The 13,068-nt window shown below is 37.5% G+C and overlaps 1 protein-coding gene across 1 annotated transcript; it reads right to left on the bottom strand.

The window, feature by feature from the left end:
- Positions 1-1,482: 1,482 nt before the first annotated feature.
- On the bottom strand, positions 1,483-12,625 carry LOC135687445 (uncharacterized). The gene is made up of 4 exons (XM_065204001.2): positions 11,705-12,625; positions 10,464-11,380; positions 8,198-8,435; positions 1,483-2,407 (listed from the first exon to the last, which is right to left on the bottom strand). Exons 1-4 carry the CDS (start codon positions 12,447-12,449, stop codon positions 1,989-1,991), a joined length of 2,319 nt encoding a protein of 772 aa, XP_065060073.2. The 5' UTR covers positions 12,450-12,625; the 3' UTR covers positions 1,483-1,988.
- Between the last annotated feature and the right edge of the window lie 443 nt (positions 12,626-13,068).

Below are 13,068 nucleotides of genomic sequence, written 5' to 3'. Positions count from 1 at the left end.
AATGGATTTCAAAATTAAATTGACTTTCCAAAAACTTGTATTTATTTGCCATCCACCACAAACTAGCATTAACATAGTTGTCGCCTTGCCTGCAAATTCAAACAAATAATTATTCCTAAGCAATTTCTTCAATTTTAAAACAGATTGCTTTTTCTCCAACAGACTATGTTATAATCCTCTGAAACTTAATCTTGCAGTAACTGCATATCAATAGCAACATTATAGTGCTCAAAGTTGTTTTCCATATCATCGTTATCAAGATTTCTTTCAGCTTGTTTCCGTCTGCATGGAAGCTCACCTTACCGTAAAGAAACTCTTCATATACTGATAAACAAATTCAATGTTCACTATATTCTTATTTTCATCATCCCATAAAAACAAGCTCTTTTCAAAGCGGTTTAAATAGTTCGTTTAGCTCATTAAACCAACCTAAATGTGGATTTGTCGTATGGTTCTGAAGTGAACATTATTATTATAATACATTATGATGCTTCATTACAATACAAAATACAATCTCTTCAATAAGCTTGATGGTACAGAGATGACTCTTCATGGCATTTTCAGTACTGTTTCTGTTAATACTAATATGTCTAGTTCTAATACAGTGAAAATCCATCATCTCGGGTCATACTGAATAGATATCCCTTCCAGATATAATGCATGTTTGGGCCAATAAGCTGAAGAAGACGCCTTGGTACTGCAATTAGGGCGAAATACCTTTTTAGTGAATTAGCCTTGGGATCATGAAACAGTGGTAAAAAACAAACATGTGTCTGATGAATTACTCATCATTATTAGCACTGTGCGATTCACAGCAAAATGTATGAATAAATTTGTGCATTGTGTGTACGAGCAAAGGCCAAAGAAATGCACGGTAATAAGATTACGTCTAATTCACCAAAACACTTTTACAAGGCTTATTTTGAGAACTGTAGTGTACTTAACCAATAGGTTAATCAATCATGTTTGGGCCGGAGAGCCACAAATTAATTTCAAATAAAAAATGAATATATTTTGGTAGAATCACATGCAAGTAAAGAACAAGCTTTGCTATAAAAACGAAAGAAGAAAGCATTGGCTCCAATTACCACCTGAAAATTAATCACTGAGCCAATTTGATTAATAGAAATTCTGCAAATGTTGATTATCTGTTTATCAAACCAATTTAATAAATGTGTAAAATACTTTAAACAGCTCGATTTTAAATTGACTTTCTTTCTGATCTTACTTTTTAATTATCCGTGACCTGATTGTTTCAATTGGATCTTTACAAGCATAGCAAGATTTATCAGACAAAGCCTTTCCGTGCTTTCTTAAAAAACAGACAAACAGAGCAAATTAACTTACTTATGTACTGTAATTCTTAATACAGGATCTACCCCTTAGAAGCTTACACAATCGCTTTGACAGAATTATGTTACTGGGCGTGGAGAAGTTGCGCATTTGCAGTAAATAAAATGCACAGAAAGAGTATTAGGCAGCTGAATAAGGAATTGTTTATGGAAAATCATCTTACCAGTTGCCTAGATATTTATAACCAAAAGCCTTATCGCACTGCAGTGGGACGATTGAATGACATTAAATTATTCGGCAATTGGCTATGGGAGTTAGTGCTATAGGAGAGATTTTAATCAATACATAACGCTACCAAGTAATCGATAAGGGAACATACTATGATAAAAATTTATACTAGTTTAATTACGGCAATCCTCTGACTTGTCAACAACTACAGTTCGAAATGTTTTATAATGCAAAATATTAAAGTGAAGGGGAAAAACAAGAGTTGTGAGGGGACTATTCATTATCAATCATTTCTAAACAACAGGTTGAAATCAAGCATTGTTAATAACATGAAAATAGCTCAATAATCAAGACAAAATTCAAAACGATTTAACCAATTATACAATGAGAAGGCTAGTAAACTTTTTACATTACACTAGAAAATGTTACTAGATGAAAAGCTCTAGCTTTAGGTAAAAAGACCATTGCTAGTCGTATTTTTCAAAGAAGGGCTTTTCCTCGATCAGTTCCTCTTTTTCGGATAAAATGGCTTGGTCTTGAGACTTTGAAACAGTGCGCTTTGATTCAGTGATGTCCTTACACCCTTCGCGTTTTGGATCCAGTTTACAAGCTACGTATTCTTTGATGTAGAATTCTAGATAATCTAAAGGAGAGGACCCTTGAGATAGCACATGATAATGAAACTCCTTTTCGTCAAACTTCATCTTTGCTGTCTCCAAAGCATTCTTCGTGTAGTTCCTAAGCTTCCATATCGCCAACTGCCCTATCATATAAGCTGTTGCTTGCCCAGGGTCACTTTGGTACCTAGTGAGATCCTTAGTTGCTTTCTCTGTAGTGTCCCATGCGTAGTCTGCAAATAACTTCTCTGCCGCTGGCCTTTTCATGCCTGGTACAAAGAGATTATATTATAATATATTATGAAACATTATCTTGCAAGTTATTAGCATCTTGCATCCTTTTCTTGTATCCGAGTAAAAATGCTTAAAAAATCAAATCATCAAGGTTTTTGGGTTTCGTTTTCGGTATCAGGGATTAAAAAGGAATTCTTGCTAAATTGATAATTGCTTTTATTTCTTGTAGTTATTGAGGCCAATTGAAAATTTTGTTATTGGAAGTATCCGAAAACGTTATTTAGAAATAAAACAAGAAGTAAACATATGTAATCTGCTGCATTCTTTGCAAGAAACATAAAGATAAGATTAAGAACATGTACCACTGGCTTCTAAAGACACTGATATATTTTCTGTAGGTATCAAAAACCTAAAATATCAGCAAATGGTCACAACAGATTGAAAGTCAGTTGATAAGATAAAAAAATGAAAGCAAGTGGCATTGGAAGGAAAGCTACAAAGATTCATGCTAGCTACATGCTCTTAGAAATGCTTTCAAAAAAGGCTTCATTATGTACAAGTAGAGACACTTGTTGTTGAGCCCTTTCACTCCTAAACTGCAGGAATATCGCAGAACTGTGGAAAGGAAAAAGACTAAGCCGATAAATTTTACATATTTATATATATATTCTTGATTCTGAAGAAGCTTATAGCGAATCGTCAACCAAGTTGTTTTTTTATTGAGCATCTATTTAATATTTCTAAAAAAAATCTTATAGATAGGAGCTATTGAATCTATATATATATATAATTATACAAATTGATAGGAATTGACGATTGGCCGTCTGTCTCTATAATTGCTTGTTAATAAAGTTTCACAGCTTTTTTCTCTCATAACAATCTTTTATTTCTTTCATGAAACATACAATATCTTAATCTAAGTGTGAGCGTTTGTGCAGCATCACATTGGTATGTCTACCTAGCTTCTGAAGGTAGTTTTTAAGGACACTAAAACTCTATGGCCATCAACGAGCAGTGTCCTGTTCCTTGCTCCCGACGAGAACACACCTCGTGATTCTTACGCCTGAAATAACAACGGAGAGCTTGCAACGCTCCTTTCTCTTAGTGAGGTTTTGGTGACGTCATGGACTAAAAAAGCAACATGGCAAAGCGTTTTAGAGGCACTACTGCCGAGCAAATAACTGTGAGTGTAAATAAATTGTACCAGGAATAGATAAGGGATTATTGAATAATGACGTCTCAAGCATAGCCTGACTTGATAATTACATTGTACCGCAAGCAATCTGGTATATTTATGGAATCACTACTGTTGAGTAACCGTATAGGACTGAAAGAATGAATGCTTCATATTTTCAAATTGAAGCATCAGATTTTTCGTGGCACAATACATATGAGTAAAACAAAATTTATAAAGAATTAACTAAAACATAGAAGCTATTAACTGGAAATAGAAACAGATGGATTTATAGTTAGATTATGGTGGTAAGTGCGAATGGAGATCTTTTGAAGATTGGTATAAAATGAAGAAGCGGCCCATGAGAAAGACCTTTAATAGATTTGGAAAACCAAAAGCCTATCTTGTGTCGGCTAGTTATGGTGGTCTACAGGGATATTTGGTAAAGCAAGCGGTTTTACATCTTCTAGGTATTTCCTTGTCCCGTTTTATGTCATGTGCCGATTATCATACATGTCATTAAGTTATGTGACTAGGTTAATAAATAGACAATTGACTGGAGTGTTATCTGGTATGCTGAAGGAATCAAAGACAATAGCTGTAGTGTCTGCCACTCTTTGTGAGTATTTTAAGTCCCTGAGACTTCTACCAATATTTTAAAAATTGTAGACTTCGATTCATTTGATATTCATTCGATCTTTAGTGGTATTGCAAGAATCAATCTGGCATTTATCGGGTGATTACTTGTGTAATTTCATAGATTAAATGGCTTTGACCGTTTAATTCCGACTGAATTGGTTGTGAGATGATCGCGCATTAACCCAAGAAGACGCTTAATTCTTCATGAGGCCTCATAGTCGTCTTCAAGATTATCAAATCATGTTTCCTGCTTGTTTTCTTTTGTAGCGCCGTACCCACGTCTGATAGAACGTCTAATGAAAACTGAAACTGAAAAGGTATGTTGACAAATGCTAACCTGATATCAGTCATTCTAATATGATAACAAAAGGGTCCATTGAGAGACTTGTCCCATAAGACTTAACAATCTTCTCTCCTTCCCAAAATTCTTCTCCTAACCTCTTTGTTAATTAATGTAATTTGCAACGCAAGTTAACTTAAAATACTCCACTTAGAATGATATCACCTTTCAGACGGACTACGCTATGAGACAAAAGTCCAGTCCCTGCTTGTGGCTAATGATAATACGAAATTGAAAGTGTAAATTAAGTCCTAAGGTACAGTTGAAGAGCTAAAAGCCTGGCCCAACGTCATCAGCAAATGATCTGCAAAAAGCCTTTGCATAGATGGTCACTCTCCAGCCATGACTTGATAATAAATCGAATCGAGATAGAAGATCTTCGCAAAGGTCACCACTGACTGGCAGAATGATAGTGGGAGGGAAATTATGGGAGAGGGCAAAAATCAGGCGGTAAGGGCATATTCTTCAAATAAATTTTTACAATTTTAACACCCCTCTCGATTCCCTAGAATGCTTATTTTACAACAATATTTGGGAAGAAGAATTTTGAAGGATAACTGAAACTCATATTCTCAATTCATGTGTGGTTGTGGTGAATGGCAATCGTGTAAACTTTTGAGATGGCAAAGGAAGGGAAGTCCTTTGCAAGTTAATCATTGTCGGACAACCTAAGTTCATTTCAATTTTATTAAATGAACCATCACTGCTATGATAATTAGTAGCTGAAATTTTTGTTCGAGATAACCGGATTTTCTCTTTCAAGGGTTAAAAACTTCGTTCGAGACAGGGAAAAGTTCGAGATTAGCAAGTTCGAGATAATGAGATTCATTTCTATTCCAAGCTCTATAGGAAATCAAGGGATCATGGGAATCTGTTCGAGATAGAGAGTTTTTCGAGATAACCGAGTTCGAGATAGCGGGGTTCAACTGTAGTTTTATAGCTAGCTTAAGGCTGTGTAGCTATTGTAATTTGTTGCCAAGCTCAAAACGATTTCTCCAATTATGTTTTGAAGGAGGTTGCTTGAACTATGGCAGAGGTTCTACACATATGTGAGAGTTGTATATACAAAAAGGTAGTCTCAATATCAACATTGACGTTTATGGCCTATGTTGAATCTGCTAGAGTTGTGTGGCTAATTTCATGAGCGGCACAAGATCAATATGATTTCTCCAATTTTTTAAGAACGAGGCTGCCTCACATGGCCCTTAGCTTGAAGTTGTATTTACATAGGAAAGGTGTACATACAAAATGGCTATCCATCTTCAAAATTGGCTTTTATAACGTACATCAAACCTGCTTAGAAAGTGTAGGTACCATAATGTAAGGAACAAGTTCAATAAACTATGTAGTCCTTAAAGTACTACATACAGTTGTGTGGCAAGTTCTAAAGTATTTGAGATTACATATCTTAATTTTATATAGGTTGATAATGTGCATCTCAGAGTTATGCAAGTTAGAACCATCCTGTTCTATACACCCAAGCTTCTAATTTGTGTAAACCGAATGGATCTCTCATCTTCAGCATTACCTTTGTGGAGAACATCGTATCTTTTGGTTTGAGGTTGTTGGTATAATCATTTGCAAACAGAGTATCTCAAATGTGATGTGCCACATTTGATTCCGAGCCGCTTTCGACACATTGTACCATGATCGAATTTTGTTGTGCACAGTATCAGCATAGTATAACTTTCAGTAGAGGCAATAAAATTTCGCACCGTCAGTTTCTAATCTAGGACGGCTCATATACGGAAGGGAATGTTAATCATTCCTTCGTACATCTCCGTTTAGCTCAAAGGTTAGTCTTGGAATGAATGAAAAAAGGGAAGTTCATACGCGACAAGTTTTTTTGCCTTCCTTGTGGTTTCAACGGTGTCACAGCTAAGTTTGAAAGATCGTCATAGCAATTTTCAAATACAAGTTGGGCAAGATCAGCATTACACAATTCTTTCCATAACAAGACAGATAACATTTTGCACCATTAGGTTTCATTCAGATCTGGTAGGCATGGCTAAGATCTTGCCTCAAGGTAGGCAAGGATAAGAGTTTCCTGCAAGGTTTTCTTATCAGAGAGGAATTCAACAAAGAACAAGATTTGACAAAATTCGATACGACCTCGAGGGTACCTTTTAGTGATACCGAGATAGTAAGGTCTAAGGTAATATTTCTGGAAAAATGGAGATAACAATGACATGTAAGGGAGAATGTCAACATAACAAAAGACATGAGATTACTCTAGGTCGAAAATTCAATCTTAAAATGTGTAACCTTATTTCTGCTCATCTTTCTTAAAGATGCTAAAGTGCCATTTTCATGACGGACTTCCGTGGTTTCACCAGCATATGATAATATTTTTTTTGCCTCATTCATTTCATATTTTGTTGCTCACAACTTTCTGCTCTTGTCTCTCTTTGTCAAATCTTTGTTTGTCTTAATATAAAATGTCTCTCTAAGGGCACCCCATATTCGCTTCTGTTGTTGTATTTTTGTTTTCTCTACTGATGTTCCAACTTCTTTCAAGCCTATTATTTTCACCATCCATGTGTTTTATGAACTTCGTAAATACCAAACAATTATCATGTTAAACAAAATAACATGAAGCTTCTTTGAGTGGTCAGCTTCCGCGGTCACAAACGAAGCTTACACAGTACAGTCGCTGTTGCTGCTGTAAACAAAGGCTGTTGTTGTTGTCGTGTATGGAAAGTAAAAACATCATGCTCATGCAGTCACCCGGGATTCAAAACCACTTCGCATTCTTTCCCTCTAATTGAAAATGCCGACCTGTGGCTAGCTCGTACTATCAACTTTATTTCTCTACACTCCCTATGTCATTTTTGTTTACGAGTATGCAGAAAATACTCACCAACAACTTAAAGCTACTGGCATGGCATTTTCCTCTATATTCAGCTTCACGCCCCATTCTACTAACATTAAAGCTCTATATTTACATTGACTTTGACAACGAAAAGAATATCGTGTTAAAGATAAGACTGAAAACGAGATGGAGATTAGTCACCATTACTTGCAACATTGATGGATTTAGCACGATGATCAGCGTGCTTGCAAAGAAAACCAAAGACACACAAAACTTGCAAATATTGTCCTGCATGATGACGTTTACCTCCAAGAGCTGGGAGAGGAAATGTTCTGAAGACCGTTTGAGAAAGCCGCGATCAAACATACAAAATGCTTGTGCAAATAATACCTATACACTCAATACCAACAGGGAGCAAAAATAGATGCTTTTTAATGCATTTGCTCATCTCTCAAGAGAGCACCGTCAGCAGCTTTTCATTGGTTTGGATACAAGTCCAAGCTTATTCAGCAAAGAAATTGCGAAGGAACGCTCGGAATGACCAATTTGTCGATTCGAAGAAATGATAGTAAATGTTGCAGCACCAGCTAAGACAGTGATATTTTATTGGTAGTTCTCTAATAAGGGTTAGAGAGTGGTGCCAATAAGACAACAATAGCGGCAGATTTGGCGATGATAACTCTGAAGAAACAAATTATATCATTTGAATCCGCTGCGTCACTGACCCTAGGTCGTCTTTCATTGCCTATTTGCTTCTACCACCCGTTACGTGGGCCGGTCACCATACTGGCCTAATTGCTATTAAGGTGAAGTAATGACACTTTGGCAACCCACAGGGTTCATCTTACATAGAGACCTACCTTTGGAGTGGAAACCCGTGTCCATCATGAGCCTCAAGGCTCTCCAAATTTGCCATTTCAACATACCGTACTTTTGTGTAGGGTAGATTTTGTATACGTCTGTTCCCTGTGCAAGAAGAGGGTTTTCAGCATACAAAGCCCACCCTTCAGTAAACGCAGTGTAGTATGTTTCAGAGTTAAGCCAATCAATTACGTCCTTTGATCCAGAAGAGGAGAAATGTTCTGAAAATCCTTGCACCTAAAATCCAAAGAGACCAAAAATTGATAGAAAAAAATCCAGGAAAAATAATAGCACATACTCTGTATAATTTTTATACTTTTTTCCATGATAATGCAAAAAATCATCATAAATATTTTTCCAGATACCAGATAAATTTTGCCGAGGCTCAATTTCCCTAATTTTTGGTTAATTTGAGGTCCGGGTGTTCCTAATATTGTCCTAATTTCAACTTTGATTTTCTCACAACCTCATACTATTGATTGCTTCAAAGACCACTAGAAAACAATTTTAGTAGCACGGATGATTTTCTGATAAAATCTGCTCAGTTTTGTGAACATGGGAGAAAATTTCAAAATCATACTTCTTCTTTAATTATTGTTCTGAGGCTAGGCCATATTTTTGCCAAATGTTCTTATTTTGTAAGCAAATCGTGTCTTTTTGTCAAGTTTATAAAAATTGATTACAGCCTTGTGGTCCAAGAGAAGTGGCCCAAATCAAAAACATCGATGCTCACAATGTCACAATGCTTTGTAACGGAAAGGGCATTCGAATTGTGGTCGATAAAGGCTTCCATTGGCAACACAAATCCTGCCAAACACTTCAAGGCTTATTCGAGTTACGGCTAGTCTCTGTATCCAAATACGTCAAAAAATTCGAATCAAACACCCATTAACAAGTTCTTAGCAGAAACTGAGGCAAACAAGCAAAAACAGGTAATGCTTGAAACTATATTTGATATGAACATTTCTAGCTGATGGCTATTCCTCTCAACAAAATCTTTGACAGTGTGCAAAATTATTCGATCTTTTTCTTAAGAAAATAAAACTTTCTTTTGTGGTCTTTTTAGAATATTTCAAGTGTGAGAGAGTGTTCTACAACATAATGCTCTTAATGATTTCGATAATGACATTGATTGAATTTTGATACCCTTTTGGCAAGACTTGATATCGCAGTAGCTGTTGTTTTGAAAATAAACTTAATTTCTGACTTGTTACACCTGGGAATCTAAAGCACGAAGAGTGAAATCTTGTTTCTTTCTTGCCCTACTTATCCAAATGCTTGAAAAGCGTAAACAAGTTCAAGGGACCGGGAAAATCTGTACTACATAGCGGGCGTCCTATTTATCCGGGGTCCACTTAACGAGAGTATACTGTATTTTTAGAAAGTGTGTTCTTATAAAAAGAAAGAGTGTATACAATTCGCTAACACACTTCAAGATCCATAGAAGATTATAAAAATTAGCACTCTATCGTATACAGCAAATGTATTCAAAAAGCAAACCGTGTTAACCACAAGAAAGAACAAGTTGGAAACTTTTTATCAAAGCAGAGTCGATTTCATCGTGCCATTAAATTGGTCATGTCGAAACTGCGGCACTGCAAAGTTAGAAGGGCCACGATAGGTAGGGCATTATGTCGTGGAAAAAGGGACACATAGAGGCTATTTTTTCAGAAAGGACCTTTTTCAAACATTTTTGGCAACATTCCCTGGGTGCATTCCCGGTACCGACGCAGGTGTTTCGTTGTCTGAGAATTGAGAAACAATTGACATTAAGTAGTTGTAGAAAAACTTTTGTTGAAACCAGAACACTCGAGCCCGCAAATTATGTACCAAATAAGAACAAAGAACCTCAGCAAAAATTATCTGGTTCTTGTGAAAAGGGTGTAAGTTAGTAGGTAGTAGCATACACCGTTTCGCTCACCAGTCCTTCCACCGTCAACTCCATCAAAAAAGTTTTTCATTGATTGGCATATAGTCAATCCAGAATTATAGCCAGCAGTGAGAAAACTTACAATCACGGTGAATAAAAGGGAGAAGTCAAGAAACGGGCAAAACCGGGCAAAACAATGGCAAAACAAAGGAAACTGCTAAAATTGATGAGGGACCTAGGAGAGTGAGTTCCCTCGCTGCCCCCATGGTGCAGACATTCATGGCCAGCAGTAACAACATGGCAGTAACATTATAAGAACAAAGTAATAAATGTGTAGTGAAAATATTGGAACGAAAGATAGTAAGGATATATAAATTGCAAAATAGACAATTTACCTGAGTATGGTGGCCCGGTCTACCCTCGTGTCCAGCAACTGAAATGGCACCATAACGTGGTCCATGTGGGGTAAGGAAGAATGGAAGATTGTAATAACATGGCCTTTTGCAACTTGTTCCAGCACTGCTATAACTTTGTGATCCTGAAGAAGGGTTGAATTTAGCGACCATCTTCAAAGGACAGTTCGGTGTCGACGCTCTGCTTTCTGTATCGTAGAAAAAACTTCGGATTTTAGGATGAAGCATCGAAAGAGTGGTCTGTACATAATCAAACCAGTTCATCATGGACTGGTATCTGACAGGACAGTACTTTTTAGCTGTTTCCAAGCTTTGACACTTCTGGAAGGCATCGCTGCCGGATTCGTTTGCAGGAATGGGCGTGGCATTGAAGTAGCTCATCGGGCTGTCCACGAATTCTGCTTTGAATCTAGCTGCTGCCTTTACGCTGTCACTTTCTTTGGTATATGCTTTAGCTATTTCCAAAGCTTGTGGATACAAAGAATCAAGCATTCGTTTCCCTAGGTCGTATATCTCGTTTGCTTTCATACTGTTTGTAGTAAAATATGGCAGTATCATTTCATAAGCTTTAGGCCCATTCAGTGCCTCACCAGTTGGCAGTTTTTTCAGTGTTGGTTGCTGTTTATCTTCACGTTGATCCAGCCATACGTAGTCAACAGGGAGTGAAGCAAGGCCACTGACTTTATCATCTGGTATGCAATGCCTGCTGTAGTTGAGTTTCACATAATCAATGAACGCTTTGATTGGCTTTCCCAGGTCGTTTAGCAAGGCTGCATTTAATGACCCCTCCACTGTCTTGCCATATTTTGATCTCCAAGCTCCTTGTACAGATGATTCAAGCTTCTTAAGGTAGTCTTTGTGCTTTATACCATTCTTAATAAAGGTTTCGTCGTAAATTCCTGTGAAAAGCGACAAAAATCAAACTAAGTCGAATGGTTGCTGTTTTATTCAACCAATGAACAGAAATACTAACAGAGTGGTTGGTAGTGCCTTGATGTTTGCTAAAGTCAACATCGCCAGCCTCGCGTTCGAATTCAAAGTGAGAGGACGGCTATGGGCTGCTGGAGGTGGGGGTGGCTGGGATGGGGGGGGGGGGGTATTTTGTGGTCCATGATAGAATATAATCGCTGGGGGTAGGGGTTGAAGCATTCAAGCCCCCTCGCTTCTATGGGCATGTGCAATCCTTTGAAAATGAAAAAAGAAATGATCGTAATAAACTGTACCTGTTTCGTTATTTCTTGCTATGATGGGGAATCTGCTTGATATTGCACTTAACCCAGACTCACAATCTTTAACAGAGCGCACCATTCCAGCTTTTACCCCATACTTCATGTTCTCAACATACTGGCTTACGGATTTTCCATGCTTTTTGATAGAATCGATCACAAATTCCATGTCTGAAAGGTTTTTAGGTTGAAATCCTTTGTATTTGGGGTTAGCAGTAAAATGATAGAAAAGATCCGATCCAATGTAGCAGATTGGCTGCCAGCAAAAGTAGTTTGGTCCCATCATCCAATCCCCTGCGTAATAGTTTTCATCATAAGGTGCACCAAAGTTACTTTGGAGATAGTGCTTGACCTGGGCAAGAGCTTTCCGCTCTCGTAGTAGCATCGTCTTCTCGTTGAGCTTCATGTTACTGATTTCAGCATACAGCTGCTTTGCCATATCTGTTCGCCTTTTGATTGCACTTGGCATGGCGTCGTAAGCGCTGAATTCTTGCCTTGTGTTGGCAATTGTTGCATCAGGCATGAAAATAATTTTGTTTGGGTTCATTTTGTAGTAGGCTTTTTGCACCTTTTTGATGAATTCTATGAGCTGTGGACTGCTTACTCGCTGGGATGCCGAAGAAGCAGAGCAGTTTTCAGTGGAGTTCTGCTTGACGATACCAGCAATCAGCGTCGCAAAGCCAGCCAGGCACAGGACTGCTACAGTCAATAGCACCAGTCTATTCATCTCATGGAGAGCCATTTTTACTGCTTCGACATAAACGGTCTTAGAAAGCAATGACCTCAAGTGGACTCAGATTCTTAGTGCTGGCTTACTTCCGCCCTTTGCCTCACTTAGCACTTTATACCGTCCATGCAGCCTTGATGTAAACAAAAACCACACGTGAAAAGCAGGGGCGAAACTTCACTATTTTTATTAGGTGGGTATGAAGCTTAGATGCCCGATGAAAGGGCGTGTCATGCAAAAACTTCATTTTTAGGGCACTTCGCCCCAAAGGCTGAAATCATCGGGGACCCCAAGAGACAGTCACTAAATATGTTAGGCCTTAAGACTGAGGCTGTTTGTTTAAAGTCATGAAATATGCCTCTAGTTTCTCTGGCGTTGGCTATAAACATTTGTTTCCGAAAAGCAAGCATTTGTAAGGCCTGTCTTTTCTATAAAAGAAAAATGGTTTTCACTTTCTAAATCACCTATCTATTAAAAGAGCAATTTTCAAAAGAGATTGAAGTAGGGTCTCCATTTTATCACAGTGGAACTGCAAAACACAGCTTGGAAATTTCGGAATTTAGAAACAGCAACGCAGACTACAGTGTTTCAACAAAAAAGGCGTTCACTTGCTTTTTCTGAGTTTGATTTTCAA

Source organism: Rhopilema esculentum, chromosome 20 (assembly GCF_057945365.1).
Source record: "Rhopilema esculentum isolate cy_ngs chromosome 20, ASM5794536v1, whole genome shotgun sequence".
NCBI lineage: Eukaryota > Metazoa > Cnidaria > Scyphozoa > Rhizostomeae > Rhizostomatidae > Rhopilema > Rhopilema esculentum.
This window is presented reverse-complemented; position numbering and strand designations above follow the sequence as displayed.

What these genes read in the sequence shown, in the direction of transcription:
- LOC135687445 (XM_065204001.2), bottom strand. Translation starts at nt 12,449, where the DNA reads ATGGCTCTCCATGAGATGAATAGACTGGTGCTATTGACTGTAGCAGTC. An exon ending in AGCAAGAAATAACGAAACAG is followed by an intron (nt 11,381 to 11,704) that starts GTACAGTTTATT and finishes CGCTTTTCACAG; the next exon opens with GAATTTACGACGAAACCTTT. An exon ending in CACGGGTTTCCACTCCAAAG is followed by an intron (nt 2,408 to 8,197) that starts GTAGGTCTCTAT and finishes TCTTTGTACCAG; the next exon opens with GCATGAAAAGGCCAGCGGCA.